The sequence below is a fragment of the Dunckerocampus dactyliophorus genome, chromosome 21, assembly GCF_027744805.1.
Source record: "Dunckerocampus dactyliophorus isolate RoL2022-P2 chromosome 21, RoL_Ddac_1.1, whole genome shotgun sequence".
Lineage (NCBI taxonomy): Eukaryota > Metazoa > Chordata > Actinopteri > Syngnathiformes > Syngnathidae > Dunckerocampus > Dunckerocampus dactyliophorus.
Window position 1 is genome coordinate 11,556,728 of NC_072839.1, and position 15,788 is coordinate 11,572,515.

The 15,788-nt window shown below is 45.9% G+C and overlaps 3 protein-coding genes across 8 annotated transcripts in view; 1 reads left to right on the top strand and 2 right to left on the bottom strand.

Annotated features, from left to right (window-relative positions):
- Positions 1 to 36: 36 nt before the first annotated feature.
- LOC129173868 (lethal(3)malignant brain tumor-like protein 4) lies at positions 37 to 7,823 on the bottom strand. Of its 2 annotated transcripts, none has more exons than XM_054765136.1 (18): positions 7,715 to 7,823; positions 6,741 to 6,774; positions 6,571 to 6,656; positions 5,845 to 5,949; positions 5,621 to 5,756; positions 5,458 to 5,549; positions 4,587 to 4,729; positions 4,444 to 4,520; positions 4,291 to 4,376; positions 2,638 to 2,748; positions 2,447 to 2,561; positions 2,261 to 2,351; positions 2,076 to 2,180; positions 1,919 to 1,999; positions 1,716 to 1,789; positions 1,470 to 1,639; positions 1,327 to 1,389; positions 37 to 1,254 (listed from the first exon to the last, which is right to left on the bottom strand). In XM_054765136.1, the coding sequence occupies exons 2-18, from the start codon at positions 6,766 to 6,768 to the stop codon at positions 733 to 735; spliced, it is 2,085 nt and encodes a 694-aa protein (XP_054621111.1). In that variant the 5' UTR covers positions 6,769 to 6,774; positions 7,715 to 7,823; the 3' UTR covers positions 37 to 732. The 2 variants fall into 2 exon arrangements, with proteins under 2 accessions (XP_054621111.1, XP_054621109.1); XM_054765134.1 differs by lacking the exon at positions 7,715 to 7,823 and adding an exon at positions 7,353 to 7,684.
- arhgap28 (Rho GTPase activating protein 28) lies at positions 7,192 to 13,313 on the top strand. Its single transcript, XM_054765133.1, is given in 15 exon segments — positions 7,192 to 7,477; positions 7,725 to 7,874; positions 8,421 to 8,587; positions 8,662 to 8,878; positions 8,880 to 9,037; positions 9,120 to 9,352; positions 9,421 to 9,577; positions 9,649 to 9,740; positions 10,198 to 10,275; positions 11,572 to 11,725; positions 11,792 to 11,874; positions 11,950 to 12,165; positions 12,229 to 12,345; positions 12,417 to 12,544; positions 12,648 to 13,313. Coding segments are annotated over 15 exon segments (2,118 nt in total). The 5' UTR covers positions 7,192 to 7,430; the 3' UTR covers positions 12,769 to 13,313.
- Positions 7,846 to 15,788, bottom strand: part of zbtb14 (zinc finger and BTB domain containing 14) — a 24,039-nt gene continuing 16,096 nt past the window's right edge. For 3 of the 5 annotated variants that reach the window (XM_054765146.1, XM_054765145.1, XM_054765149.1), the window contains 8 exons: positions 14,896 to 15,039; positions 14,457 to 14,701; positions 14,305 to 14,390; positions 14,095 to 14,234; positions 13,917 to 14,012; positions 13,245 to 13,402; positions 8,656 to 12,526; positions 7,846 to 8,510 (listed from right to left, as the gene is read on the bottom strand). In XM_054765146.1, the coding sequence (XP_054621121.1) occupies positions 13,271 to 13,402; positions 13,917 to 14,012; positions 14,095 to 14,234; positions 14,305 to 14,390; positions 14,457 to 14,701; positions 14,896 to 15,039 (843 nt within the window). In that variant the 3' untranslated portion in view covers positions 7,846 to 8,510; positions 8,656 to 12,526; positions 13,245 to 13,270. The remainder of the gene's footprint in view (positions 8,511 to 8,655; positions 12,527 to 13,244; positions 13,403 to 13,916; positions 14,013 to 14,094; positions 14,235 to 14,304; positions 14,391 to 14,456; positions 14,702 to 14,895; positions 15,040 to 15,788) is intronic. The other 2 variants (XM_054765147.1, XM_054765148.1) reach the window with 2 other exon arrangements.

A 15,788-nucleotide genomic window follows, 5' to 3' on the forward strand; every position in this document is an offset into this window, starting at 1 on the left:
CTAGCTTAGCATTAGCAACTGCAGTTAAATAAATTACAGATGGGTGAGCAGCTCTCAGATCCAAAGCTTTATTGAAAGACTGTCAGGTGTAGCAAATGTGAATATAAATAATAGTATTAAGGTGTCTGTTGTAACCATAGCAACCTGAGGAAAGTGTCTTAAGTGTCAAAAGTAGCTGCGTCCGAAGTCCCAAGCTAACGTTACAATACAACTCCAAGTGAAAGATTACATGGAGCAGTTAGCGTGTGAGTTTGGATGCAGCCAAGCCCCGCCCCCATAGTTTGACCTACGTGAGAATCACATGGGGGCGGAGTCTGAGAGAGAAACGGAAATCCAAATGTAAATGTATCTGGGTGGAAAATAGAAACCTCTAATGAAGCAAAATAGACTCTTCGGAATATAATACAGAGCAAAAATATAAATATCTAATGACAATGATCAAAAACAGCAGCTAACATCCTAAGCTAACATTGTAAATGCTAATCTTTAGCATTTTCATTGTAATTATCAAGCTAAGAGCACACGGGAATGGCTTTTTGGGGGGTTGGATAGCAAAAGCAGACATAGGTTGTGTTTGAAAATATGAGCATCTCCTTCTATATACTGTATAATACATGTATCAAATACAAGTCTGGCTCTGTATGCCATAAAAACACCTGAGATTACTTCGGTTTCACTTTGATTGACAATAGGATGGAAACAGATGCATTACATGAGGAGCGCCATGGCCAGTCAAGTGTCTGCGTCCACATCATGTGATCCATTCTTGTCCATGTCATGTGAATGATTGTTGTCCTTGTCATGTACTTGGTTGTTGTCTTCATCACGTGACTGTTTCTTGTCTTGGTCACGCGATTGGATCTTGTCCGTGCTGCATGATTGGTTCTCGTCTGTGTCATGTGACTCATTCTTGTCATGTAGTTGGTTTTTGTCCGCATTTTGTGATTGGTTGTTGTCCACGTCACATGACTTTTTGTCTACATCGTTTGACAGTTTCTTGTCCTTGTCACATGATTGGTTCTTCTCCTCGTCATGTGATTGGTTCTCACCCCCGTCACATGATTGCTTTTTGTCATTTGATTCGTTCTCATCCAAGTCACCTGATTGGTTCTTGTCCCTGACGTGCGATGTGTGTTCCGCATGTTTGAACATCAGGATGGAATTGTAAATCTTCAGAGCGGGGCCGAGTTTGATTGACATAATTCTAATGATGTCTTGCTGGGTGAGCAGCAGGAAAGCCCGCCCATCTATTTGCTGGACAGAGTCAGAGGCCAATCAGATCACGGCAATGTCGAACATGACCCACAGGCTGGTTGGTCGTCTTACCTCGTCACTGAATTGTTTGGCCAAGTCCTCACATCCAGGAAGCGACTCGATAAACTCCGACACCTGCGGACGCGCACGGACAGGTAAGAGACACACCGGAAGGTCACCGACACGCACTAAAAGGTCAAGGAGACACACTAAACCTGCTGCACGCTCCAGTGCCGCACGGCGCTGGCATGAACTCCGGCGACTCCTGGCAGGAGTTTGCGGTGTTGCTCCCAGCACAGCGACAGGTCGCTGCTAGGCTGAGTCGTCACGGCGGACAGGAAGACGGACTGGTGGAGGACGGCCCGCAGGCTGGATTCAGGAGCCGCTGGGAGAAGGACACATCGTTCAAAATCAAACACTTTGTGACAGAGCGGATGTACTGCAATGACGCCACACTGTACCTGCACCAAAGCCTGGATGATTTAGCTCCTCCTCTTCCTGTTTCACTGAGAGCATCTTTGTAGCCTGTGGCGTCCTGGGGGCGGAGTTGTAAAAGAGTTACTTGCCCTACTGTCACAGCCAAAAGTGTTCCACCCACCCATTTATGGCCTGTAATGCCGCCTCTTATGGCATGCATGTAAACTGTATCGGTTGTTGACCTCACCTGTCACTCATTCTTCTTCTCTTCACCACGGGAGACAGCGGAGAGTCTCTGCACTCTGCCTTGACCTCAATGCCCCCCCTGCTGGACAGAACAGTAGCATCAGACACTACCTTCCCTGCTGCCACACTTTTGTCACAATGTAAAATCACAGCATTACTCTTCTGACTGCTTGCCATGGTGATGCACAGCAACACCTCCAAGCCTGTCAGGAAGCACCAAGTCCTTACGCATGTTAATGTCCGAGTAGGGACATCCGAAGGCACTGGGACACAAACACAGCGACTCAGCACATGGACAACGCCACTCGGCACGTGGAAAAGGCAAGATTCGGCAGGTGGGTACCTGTGGTGTCCGGTGTATTTGGGTCCTTTGATGTGTCCCACTCCTCTGCAGCCTGATGTGGGACACGCGCCCTGAGAGGGGGTGGACCACTCTGTCGTGCGCGCGCACACACACACACACACACAAAGTGGACATTAAGTGACAAGGACAAAGTAAACTTGACTGGTTCAGACCCATCCAACTGACCCGGTGGTGGTTCCAGTGGATGTCCTGTGCGTTGACACCAGCCGACTGGATGAAGGTCACACAGGTCACTGTCACACCAGACATCGAAATGATGCGACCATCCGTCATAGTGCACCTGCACACGCACACACCATAAGTCGTGTCCATGCGGCTACAGAAGGACAAGTACAACTTGACATGAACAGTAGTACCTTTACTCTGTGGTCCTCTGTTGCTGTTACCGTGGCAACACGGATCAACATGGGGTTCCTCTTATCAACCGCCTCCAGTCTGTGGTTGATTTGAAAGCCGTGTGGACCTCTCTGATTGGACACACAACTTAGTTACCTGATTGGACACTCATTAGCTGCTGCCAATCATCACTGACACCATTTCCTCTCCTCTTTCGTCCCTCTCCTATCTCCTTGGATTCATGTCCTTGTGCCCTCTACTTCTTTGCATCCACCTCTTCCTCCGTGCTTCTTCTTTGTCCGCTCCTCTTGGATCTCATTGGCTGCCTTTAGTAGTCCTTGTGCTGTACTCTGCCGCCTTGCTTGCGCCACTGCCTCCTTGTCTCCTCTTCAGCTTCACTGTCTCCTGCTCTACGTCCTAGTCTCCTCCTCTTTCTCTTCTGCCTCCTTGTTTCCTCCGTGTCACCTCAGCTACATCCTTGTTTCCTCCACTGTCTCCTGCTCTACGTCCTAGTCTCCTCCTCTTTCTCTTCTGCCTCCTTGTTTCCTCCGTGTCACCTCAGCTACATCCTTGTTTCCTCCACTGTCTCCTGCTCTACGTCCTAGTCTCCTCCTCTTTCTCTTCTGCCTCCTTATTTCCTCATTGTCTCCTCCTCAACTCCTTTGGTTCCCCCTGTACTTCCTTGCTTTCCTCCTCTACTTTCTGTCTTGTTGTACGTTTCCTTTATTTTGTCTCCTCGGCTACCTTGTTTCCTCTGTTCCCTCCACGTTTCCTCCTCTACCTTCTTGTATCCTTTTCTGCTAACTTGTTCTTTTGTCTTCTTCCTCATGTCTTCCCCTACCTCCTTGTGTCCTCCTCCACGTCTTTGTTCCCTCCTCAAACAACTGGCCTCCTCTTCAAACTCCTTTTTGTGCCTCAGCCTCTTTGTTTCATCCTCTGTCTCGCTCATCTTCTTCTTCGTCTCTTCCTGTACCTCCTTGTTCCCTTCACTTTGCTCCTTCCTTGTTTCCTCCTCTGTCTTCTTGTCTCCTGCTCTACCTTCTTGTCTCCTTCTGTTACCTTGTTCCTTTGTCTTCTTCTAACTTTTTGTGTCCTCCTCTACATTCTTGTCTCCTCCTCTGCCTCTCTTATTTCCTCCTTATGCCCTCCTCTACCCTTCTTGTGTCCTTCTCTACCTTCTTGTCTCCTTCTCTGCAAACTTGTTTTTACCTCCTCTTCCGAGTGTCTTCCTCTACCTTTTTGTCTTCTCCTCTTCCTCCTTGTTCCCTCCTTAAGCCCCTTGCCTCTTCTACCTCCTTGTTTCCTTCTCTGCCGTGCTCTTCTTCCTAGTCTCTTCCTCTAACTCCTCGTATCCTCCTCTACCTTTGTTATCCTGTACCTCGTTTCCTTGACTTTGTTTCCTCCGTTAACTCGTTTCCTCTATCCCTTCCTTGTATCCTGCTCTACCACCTTCTCTCCTCCACAACTTCGATGTTTCCTCCTCTAGCTTATTGTCTCCTTCTCTGCTAATTTGTTCTTTCGTCTTCCTTTACCTTTTTGTCTCCTACTCTACCTCGTTGTCCTTAAACTCCCTGTGTCCTTCTCTACCTCCTTATTTCTATTCCCATGTCTCCTCCTCTGCCTCGCTCATCTTCTTCCTAGTCTCTTCCTCTATATCCTTGTCATCTCCTCACCGTAGAAAAAGCTGATCTAGGAGCAGCGTCGGACGCAGTTTCTCGCAGGTATTCCTCCCAGGTAAAGTTCTCTGGGTCGGGGTGATCTGTGGGTAGTATTGATTAGTCAGTATTGATGAACTGACTGAGCTCTGTGACATGATGGTGACGTACCCTGCGGCGCGGTCAAAGGTCGCCCGTGTTCTTGACACCAGCTAACAGGGTGGATGTACGGACTGCTGCTGTCACACCTGAATCAGTGGTGAATCAATCAATCGCTCAACTGCCAATCAAAGTGGTACCAATGAGGATCTCACCAGTAGTCGTAGGAGTTGTCCCAGTTGTCAAAATGAACCAGGAAGCGGTCGTCGATGACGTCAGCAATGGAAGCAACACAGACGAGTCCTGGATTTTTCTTGTCCACCGCTTCCAACTTCATCCCAACATGGAAGCCACATGACTGCGGAACAGACAGACTCATGAACAGACAGTCTCATGAACAGACACACTCATGAACACACAGACTCATGAACAGACACACTCATGAACAGACACACTCATGAACAGACAGACTCATGAACACACAGACTCATGAACACACAGACTCATGAACAGACAGACACATGAACAGACAGACTCATGAACAGACACACTCATGAACAGACACACTCATGAACAGAGAGACTCATGAACAGACAGACTCATGAACAGACAGTCTCATGAACAGACACACTCATGAACACACAGACTCATGAACAGACACACTCATGAACAGACACACTCATGAACAGACAGACTCATGAACACACAGACTCATGAACACACAGACTCATGAACACACAGACTCATGAACAGACAGACTCATGAACAGACACACTCATGAACAGACACACTCATGAACAGAGAGACTCATGAACAGACAGACTCATGAACAGAGAGACTCATGAACAGAGAGACTCATGAACAGACAGACTCATGAACAGACAGACTCATGAACAGACACACTCATGAACAGACACACTCATGAACAGACAGACTCATGAACAGACACACTCATGAACAGACACACTCATGAACAGACAGACTCATGAACAGACAGACTCATGAACAGACAGACTCATGAACAGACAGACACATGAACAGACAGACACATGAACAGACAGACAACACAGACAGGCGTGTACTAACAGCCTTGCGACAGGTGAAGAGGGCTGTGGGCGCCGCCTGGGCGCCAGTGGACTGAAGATACTCTGGCCAATCAAAATCAGACTCATTGGAACCTTGAGAGAGAGTGTAAGGAAAGTCATGCGACAGACACTCACTGTTAAGGCGGCGGGTCTATCTCCTTTACCTTTGGGTGGGTGGAGCCTGTGTTTGTTGCCTTGACACCAGCCCGCTGGTTTGATATCAGCCGAGTCTGCGTTTACCCAGAAGTCATAGCACTCCGAGTAGCCGTCAATGTGGAGTCGCAGCCGGTAAGCAATCACCTGTCACCAATCACCCAGTGGTCATAAATGTTATTTTGTGTACATATTAAAACGTGTGTGTCATATTTGTGCACTTTATGTCCGTTACCTCGGCAACAGTCAGCACACAGAACATGGAAGGATGCAGCGGATCGATTCCCTCCAGCTTCATCCCAACTTTAAATCCATTTTTCTTACTGGGAAATGACTGGGACTGACAAAACAGACAAGTGTCAAATACGTGTGTGTCTGTGTGTAGATACACTCCTGATCAAACTTTTAAGAGCAGTTGAAAAATTGCAAGTATTTACATTTTGCACTGTTGGAACTTAAAGAGGTTCTAAGCTTCAAAATGCAAAAAGAAGAAATGAAAGTGAGAAACATTTTTTGAGTAAGCAATTTACTGTAAACAACCATTAAAGTGAAACAGGCTGTTTCTCAGCTGATCAAAAGTTAAAGACCATAGCTCAAAAAACCCCCCCGAAAAGTCCCCCTGAAATAAAAATAAAATGTTTAAAAAAGGACTCCATAACAAGTAGCTGCGCCATTCTTGTTAAGTCACCTCAAAAATTGTTTTGGGCATGCTTGATGCCAGTGTTTCCAGGAGGCTCGTGGGAATGTTGCTCCAGATGGTGAAGCCTATTTCACTTTAATGTTTGTTAGATAGATAGATAAATACTCTATTTATCTCCCAAGTTTGCAATAAATTGCTCACTACCATTTCTTCTTTGCGCATTTTGAAGCTGCACTTAGAAGCTCTTAAGATCCAACAGCGTAAAATGTCAATTTTTCAACTTAAAATTTTGATTTCGTATTTAAATTACATGTGTATTACCTGTGTAAAGAGTCCCAGAGGAGCGGCTTCAGCATTCTCCTGGTTCAGATAGTTTTGCCATGACCACAAACGTCTCCTCATGTTCACTAAATACACACACACACCCAATATTGCATATGTCGTGACACACACACAGAAACTTTTACATCGGTGAAAAGTGTTTGTGCTACCTGGAGCGCTGCTAGCTTTGTTCTTCATCTTCGTCTGTGGTGCACGAAGACCATGCAAATTACACACACAAACAATAAATAATTTCCATTTCAAACATGACACAAATTGTATTGGTGAAGTGACTTTGAAACATTTTATTAATTTTCTTCAATAAGCAATATCCTCCAGATATCATCTCTCCATCATGGCTGCAATTTGCGATAATTGAAACAGGAAATTCATATCTACGCCCTTTCAAACTGTGAAAGCACATATGTGAATAATCGTTCCCATTTGCCCCATTTACCACCTGAAATCCAACAAGCCCATAACTTTACCAGAATATTAATTTATCAATCATATTCTCACTGTGCTCTTCAAACAATTCGAAACTGAAACCATTGTTTTACTTTTATTATGAAGGGCTGACTGGTAACATACCACTGCATCCTCATTACCTTGCCATCCAGTTTAAGGAAACCAACGCAACTAAAACCGAGTCTTATACGCGCCTCTCCGCCGGGTTCCGTCCTCGAGTGTGCGACTTGAGAACTCGGGGAGTCCCGTTAAAGTGAACTGGGGGAGCAGAGAGCTCAAGGCGCGACTTCTGGGAGTTAAAAAACGGACCTTACCGTCTCCGAAGATCCGCGACTGCCTTGTGACAGCAACAACACAACACGGAAACGCTGTGGGCGAGCTCTTGACTGCGCATGCGCCGCGGCGAGAGCGCGTTGACGACAGACGGGGTTAATCCGAAGTACGAACAACCAAAAAAACAACTGGATTTATGTTTTCATATCAGTTCTAAACTTGCCAAACTGGATGAATAAATGTTGGATTTTTTTAAAAAGCTCTTGTATATTTTTATGAACAAATAATAATGATGTAAATAATAATAAATGAAAAAATAAATGAACAAGCAGGTGGTGTAGTTTTTGTGTGTTAATACTAAATAATGAATATAATAGAATCAAATATATGACTCTATGCTTACGTGTTTCCAGTTTCCCTATAGGGGCCAATTGTTGGTCCAAACTGGGAGATGGGAAGAAGAATATTCCATCAATATTGTTCAAGCTCCTCCCCCTTCCCTCCTTCCATCTTTCCCTCCCTCCCCTCTCCACTTGGACCATCAGCAGACAAACCATCCGGAGGTGAGTTGTCCTTCTCTTTGTTTCCCTTTATTGATCTATGATAGAACTGACACGATGACGGCGAAATATTGATCAGTATTGACATGATTACTCGCAGAGCACTATTGGCATAATGGCATACAGTTAGTTATTGACATGCTGAAATATTGTTAGTTAAATTGATTCAGTCCTAATGTTTCAATTGAACAACAGCATTAAAGGCAACATTTTGAATAAGATGCATCCATGTGTATTATTATAATTACTGTCAAATTCAGCTTACAAGAAACTAAAGAAGGGGGAAAATAACATAATTCTGTGCTTGAAAACACAAAGTAACAAGGTCGAATTGGAGGAAAAATAAGATGGTCAGATTACAGACAGAGGATCTAAGTGAAAACTCTTCCATCTGATTGGCTGCCAGGATGCATTTCCTCTTAATGGACACTCAGCTGCAGCTGGCGTTAGCATCTCACTTCCTTCTCCCCTGGGCACACGCTCGCGCGCACACACACAATGAGATCAATACTGCAGACGTGTGTGACTGCCTTTGACATATTTTTACAGGATGTTGTCATCTCGCTCCTCGTGCTCTGGCCCACCTCCATCTAACCAGACAACGACCTCTGACTCCCGGCGCATCGCCATGGAAACATACTGGCGGGAGGTCCAAAGCATCGAAGAGGAACAGGAAGGTGAAGACGAAGAGGAAGAAGAGAGGAAGAGTATGGATGGTAGGTAAGAAGAAAAACAAAAACAGAACCAAGTTGGACATCTCCTTGTGTACGAACTCTTTATGTACCTGCAGAGGTGGAGCTGGAGGAAGCGTGGCTAACAGAGGCGGGGCTATCGTCGCTGGTGATGGGCTCGTCATCAGAGGAGGCTCCGCCTCCGGCTGAGGCACTCCTGTCCACGCTGACGCACCAACAGGCCGCCACTGTCAAGACGAGACTGGACAATTACAAGCACACGCTGAGGGCAAGAAACCGACCAATCAGAGACGTGCGAGACATCTTTGGGGTAAGACACAAAAAATGATGGTGCACACAGGCTGTCTTGACACTTGTCTCTCCAGTCGGACTTTGACTTGGAAGCAAGTCCCGCTTCCCCTAGTCAATGCAGCGAGTCGCCGCCGAGTCGCTACCATATCACCACGAAAACTATTCGCCGCAACACAACATCAGGTACACGTGTCACTGTCTTCTCATGTCTTCCCCCATCTCACTCACCCAGCTATTAAAGGTTTTTTTTTTTTTTTTTTTACAGTGCGACCCATGCTTCCCAGTTTTCATCTACCTGACGACACGTTATACCCCGCACACACACCCCCATCTTCCACGCACACATCCACCTCGTCGCCCACCCCCAGCCAGACGAGGCAAGCTGATTGGCTGGTGCGTGACTGTCCCTACTCGGAAGGTGTGGCCGAGCATAAAAGGGGCGGGGCACATTGTTGGGATTGCCAGCGTTTCCGGGGAGAGGACAGCAAAGACACGCCGGTGAGTTTGACTTTTTGACCTTGCATAAAATGCACTTCTGTGTGTAACGTGTGTATGTGTGTGTCCAGTTTGTTTGTCCACCTCAGGGTGTCACTTTGGCAGATGACCTGTCCTCAGGTGACTTGAAGCGACTGGGTTTCATCTGCCACATTGAGCTCGCCACCTTCCTTCAGGCTATGGGCGTGCAAACCAAACGCACCCGGCCACCGCGCTGCAGGAGCTGGGGTGCGCTTCATTTTCTGGTAAAACACCATCTAAGCATGACAGTTCTTAAAATCTTTCCCTTCATCTGTTAGACGGCGCCGTCTTTGGCGTTCCTCTCAACACGCTGTTGGAGAACGACAGGAAGAAGTTTCCAGCGGTCAAAGTCCCTGTCGTATTTCAGAAGGTGAACTACCCTAAATGATTATATCCGTGGTGCTTATTTACTTAATTGTAAATCAAACTTTAAGAATGCTTTGGAGTGCATGGCAAAGTGGAATGGGACACATAGCCCTCTTTGACCACAAGTACTAGTATATCGCACAACACAGGTGCAACAGAACCAATGTTGTAATAGTGGTAAGGAGCAACCTAGCCAGCATGGTGTGTTAAATGTAAACAACAGTATGGCAAGTGTAACGCGCATGTGTTTCACACCAACAACTGTGAAGTTGATGAAAAACTATATCAGGAGGTTGCCTACAGCCACAGCTGTTAAGCCCGTGTGTTTTGACCAGGCACTAATTAGAGACCGCAGCGGTTATTTGCTTTTGTAGGCCATCACCTGGCAACTGTGCTGTTAGCATGTCGCTAAAGGTGACAATTCCTAACACCTTCTTTGTTGTGTGTGTGTGTGTGTGTAGTTGTTGAGTGTTTTAGAGCAGAACGGTTTGCAGACCGAAGGTATTCTCAGGGTATCCGGATCAGCTGCTCGACTCAAGGTAACACAACACAAACATGACAACCATGTCAATCAGTCACAGGAGGTGTACTGAGAAAGTGGCTCCACAAAACCAGGTATTGTGCTCAGGCTGCAGCTCAACAAATCCTAAATTCCCCAAACAGAATTAAACGGTACCGCAACGGTGGTTATCAACTTACTTTGTCACGTCCGGCTCTCAGCTTTGTGCACGTTCACATCAAAGGGGGCGTTTGACGTCATATTATTCTACTTCTGTGCAAAAATGAAGCGATCCCAGCAGGTGTATTTTACACAAGAAGAGTAAGTAATTATTATGGAGTGTTATGAGTTCATTTTTTAATTAAATTTTACTGATCTCAACAATAGAATGTGTGTCAGGATGAACACGCGTATCTCCTGTACAATGTACAATCTCTGTACAATGACAATAAAGACTTTTTTGACAGCTAGTGACTCACATTGCCCAATACGTAAAACACTGATCCGTTTATTCATGGCCATATCAAAATGAAATCATTCATTCCACTCATTATCTGTGACAAATAAGTACTAGGTCGACTGATGAGTTATATCAACGTGCTCATGAGACATGCTGTAGCTCGTGGAGACCACTAGGTGGCAGTGCTGACGTGTTTTGTGGCGACTTTTTCCTTTTTTTTTTTTTTTAAATAAAAGTGTTTTATTGCAGTTGATTGATGCCTCAGAGTGCTTTTTCCTCCAGCAAATATTGTAATAAAAGAAGACTAAGTGGCTGAGTACTCACACAAGAACTGCTATGACATGTACGTCTGCTAACATTGGCCTATTAACTTACTAATATTTCATAAAGCATTTTATTCCTGATGCTCAGCTCAGTAAGTGAGCAAATGTAGCGCATTCTCTCAGCTGAAAATCTATACCGCTTTTATAGAGAATTTAACCAGGGAACGCTAGCAAATCAGTGTGAAATAGCCGCTCCCGTCGTAGTGCTGCCCCAAAATATTCTTGCATGTCCACCGGGTTCTGAATAAATGGTGACACCATCTTCGAATGAGTTACACAGTGAAACAGCGGCGCTTTCATAACCGATTTTAAGCCGAGAGTCTGGACTTAACCTGGTCAGGACCAGGTTATATGTTTAAGTCTTATGAGCCTAAGTTACTATGGTGATGCAGCTGCTTTAAAAGAGAGCCACCTTCGTTGAACAGCCAAGCTCGGCTTTACACTCAACACACTTCGCTAACCCACTAAACTTACTTCACAGTATGCCCCCATATTCAGCAAGACTCAACGTCAATACACAGCTGAACATGTGTGTGTGTGTGTGTGTGTGCAGTACCTACGCAGAGAGCTAGACAGGTGTCCAGAGGGATTCGACTGGTCCAAGGTGAGACAGGTGGACGCTGCGGGTCTGCTCAAGCTTTTCATCCGAGAGTTGCCCACTCCTCTGCTGACACATGCACACCTGCCAACCTACCAGGCTGTACTGGGTACAAACACACACGTACACACATGCAGACACACACACTCAAGCTGACAGGTGTGTGTGTGTGTAGGTATGTCATCAGTGGTCCACCAGGTTCAAGCACTGCAGATGTTGTCGTTGTTGCTTCCCGAGTCCAACAGAGAAACTCTGAGAGTGAGCGACACCTTTAAAGCTCCGCCTCCACTCACTGTTGCCATGTTTACAGCCCCCCCTTTCTGTACTTCCTAGGCGCTGCTGGGGTTCCTCAGTAAGGTTGTCTCCCATCAGGACCAGAATAGGATGTCTCTGTGGAATGTCTCCATGGTCATGGCGCCCAACCTCTTTGCCCACCACCAGCGTGGCAACAAGCGCTCCTTGGCCAAGCAGCAAGAGGACATGGAGGAGGCGGTGGGCGGGGCTCACCTGGTGCACCTGATGGTCGCGAACCAGGACGTCTTGTGGACGGTGAGTTCGACCCGCTCAGTCTGTGCTGATACATCTTGCTGATATCCATGCTTCCTGTGCCAGGTGCCCAACTTCCTGTTGTCGCAGCTGAGACAAATGAACCAAGCGTCCAATCACAAGTTGGGGCTGTCCCGTCCGGGACGTCTGCTCAGGAGCAGGAACGACAAAAACAAGAAGCAGGTGAGACGTTTGATGATGCTGCTTACTTGTGTTTACTTTGGATTTGGTGGTGTGTGTGTGTGTGTGTTAAGGTCACAGAGCTGTGCGTTGGCCTCATCAAGGTTCACGCCCCCCTACACACCAAAGTTTCCATGGCGATACAGCTTGACAGACAGATGACAGCCAGAGATGTCACCGCCCACTTCAAGTGTGACAACAGGTACACACACACACACACACACACACACACACACACACACACACACACACACACACACACACAGAGTGAATCATGTGAACAGGTCATGTGATCTCCCCCACAGTCGCGTTCAGCGTCTCTATGAAGTCGGAGGAAACATCGGCGAGCGTCGTCTCCACCCAGATTGTCTTCTATTGGACGTTTACCATGTGAACCCTCGCTGCGATTGGCTCATCAAACCCTGACACGCCCACCTTTGATCCTCTCCTGAGGATGTTGCATAAAACCGGACGATCATGTGATGGTTCTTGCTGCTAAAGTGTCGGTTTTCAGGTTACTTTTAAGACTACATATGCAAGACAAACCCAATCCAGTAAGTTCTTGCTCTACCAATGACTGATGCACTTGTCTTCTCCTGAATGCATGCGGGCTAATGCGGTTTACAGACCACCGATGCACTTTAGAAAGGTGGCACATCTAAAGCACTTTCAGTCTCTCTGAGCACCAAGCCCCTTTTTTAAAATGTTTCTCAGATATACTTGCCCTGTAATGTCAATACACATCCACTCTGTACAATTATTGTACATTTCTGCTCATTAAACTGAACAGAAGTGTTTTATTTCAAATAGAATTGAGCCACCTATGTACAAAGTTTGATTCTGACTGAAAAACATGACATTTCATCGCACGTTTCGACCACCATTAAAAAAAAAAAAAAAACCTGGAGAGTCCAGCCCAGTCCAGATGTTAGGAGCAGCTCATATTATCCATTTGTGACTCCTCAGCAGCCATGGCGGCCGCCTGCAGAGCGTCCGTGTCGCTCTGTAGAAGTTTCCTCTCGCTGTGCATGTTGTTTTCGTGGCGCTTAAGATCAGATGCCTGCAAAACACAAAGAATGTCTCCAACTTTTGTCTCCTCATACAATTGAGCCTCTAAAGTAGAACAGGCCTCTAAAAGGTCAGAGGAGCCCAATGCATCATGCATCTTCAAGTGACAGCTGCATTTTGCGTTTTCTTCGACTATTTTTGTGATGCCACCACAGACGCCTACCAGCTATGGGAGCGAGGAAAAATGTGACGAGCCGTAGGCAAGCTTGTCATGGTGGCTCGGAACAACAATACGATAATAATAATAATAGGCAACTAAAAAGAAGAATGGATGGTGTACAATAATGTGTGTGGTGCTAATGTTGCAGACTCACCTCCTACGTAGGTACACCGTGTCCATCGCTCATCATCAAAGTAATGGAAAGTGTCTCATTTATTGATTTTAGGTTTTACTTTAACACTTCTTTTTACACTTATATGACAGCTAATAGTGAATTTATGAAGTTGATTTCGATTATGGGAGAAAATGTGTTGGAGTTTAGAGGTGACAGAAGGACTTGCAGCACCTTAGCAAATGCCTTTGTGCAGGACGTACAGACGAACGGTTTCTCTCCCCTGTGTCTCCTCTCATGGTCTTTCAGGTGAGATTTGTGTTTAAAAGCCTGCAAACAGACACACAGACCGACAGACGGGTGAGAGACAGTCGACGGTTGAGAGATAGACTGAGCTTTTCGCACACAAGACCTTTTCACACATCTGGCAGGCAAACGGACGCTCGTTGCTGTGGACACGCTCATGTTTTTTCAGGTCCGGAGCTCTGATAAACGACTTCCCACAAACATCGCATCGATACGGCTTGAAGCCCGTGTGGATCTTCAGGTGTTCTGAAACAGACAGGTGAAGTCAGAGTCACGGCTGTGAAAAAAACAAAACAAAAAACTGACAGGTACTCACCTTTCAAGTGAGCGTGGGTGGTGAACGCTTTCGAGCAGATCTCACATGCAAAAGGACGATCGGCCGAATGGAGCTTCTCATGTTTCCTAAACATACGCATACGCATGTAAGGGTCATGTGCGAATGTATGTACGTGTGAAGGTACTGCGTACCTGAGTCTGGACTCATCCAAGAAGGTCTTGGCGCACACGTGGCACGCCAGCTGCTCTCGGTGTCCGTACAGGAGGTATTCAAACTTCATGTCCGCCGTCGCGGTCGCCCATCCAGGCGGCTGCTCGTCTTTCACCTCGCCCATGCTGTCAGCAAACGTTAGCGTCTGGGTGGCATGGTGCTCTGCCCCAAGTTCTTTTGGCTCCACCTCCATCTCTGGCACCACATCTTGGTCATAGCAGGCCACCTGGGGGCCACACAAGTCTCGTTCAAACTTTTTTCCACCAAGTACCACCTCGAAAACGCTTTGCTTTGTAAATCACGATTTAGCTTTGAAAATGTTGCTTGTTTGCGGTTTGAAAACCACTGGTCTAGTTCATCTTACATTTTCATTTTGATCTAGTGGGAGGGGATTGTGTGCGTTCATGTTCTAATGTGTACCTTGTGTACATCCTCATTGGCCAGCTCCTTCAAAATGGCCTCCTGAACACGAAGCGCCGCATTGGGAGACTTATCCAGCTCCTGATTGGCTGCGGCCCCAACGAGATCATCTGCGGTGGGCGTGTCCTCGTGCTCCCCGAGAACCTAGTCAACACATAAATAAAATAATAGAGCCTTGACCTCCACCACAGAAAAACTATAATATTTGCTGTACAGTGGTCCCTCGCCACTTTGCCCTTCGAGTTTCGCGGTTTCACTCTATCACGGTTTTTCAAAAATATATTAAATTAATAAATCATACTGTTTCGTGGTGAATGCAGACCATTATTAGCCAAAAACTATGCCTATTTAAGAAAATGTTTCATATTGTCTGCCTAAATGAAACATTTTCAAGCATAAAAATGACTAAATGAACTAAAATACAAATAAAAAGGCATTCGAAAGACACATTCACAGACGTTGATGAAATGTAGTATTCTGCACTGGTCACTAGGTGTCAGTCGTGTTACTGTAATGTTTGGTGAGGCACACAAGGATCAGAACAACAGGATTTTATTGCAGGTTTGAATTACCTCCCAACAGACACAATAATCCGTAATAAAAACATGGGCTATTTATGCAGCTGTGACCCATGCAAAGCTGAAACTCAACTTTGAACCCCCAATGTCACTCCATGTGTACCTCTCACATTTATAGTAACACACACAAGCGCTAGTCTTATTTATGTCTGAAATGGATTATTTCGTCTTATTGTCCCTACTATATTGGGTAATACAAGTGTAAAGTGACTATAGTAGTGTTATTTCATGTCTAGAGGACTCCAATACTACAAAGCTGTATTTAAAAGGTCGTAAACAGGCTTTCTGTCTACAAAAATATTCCATTTATAAATC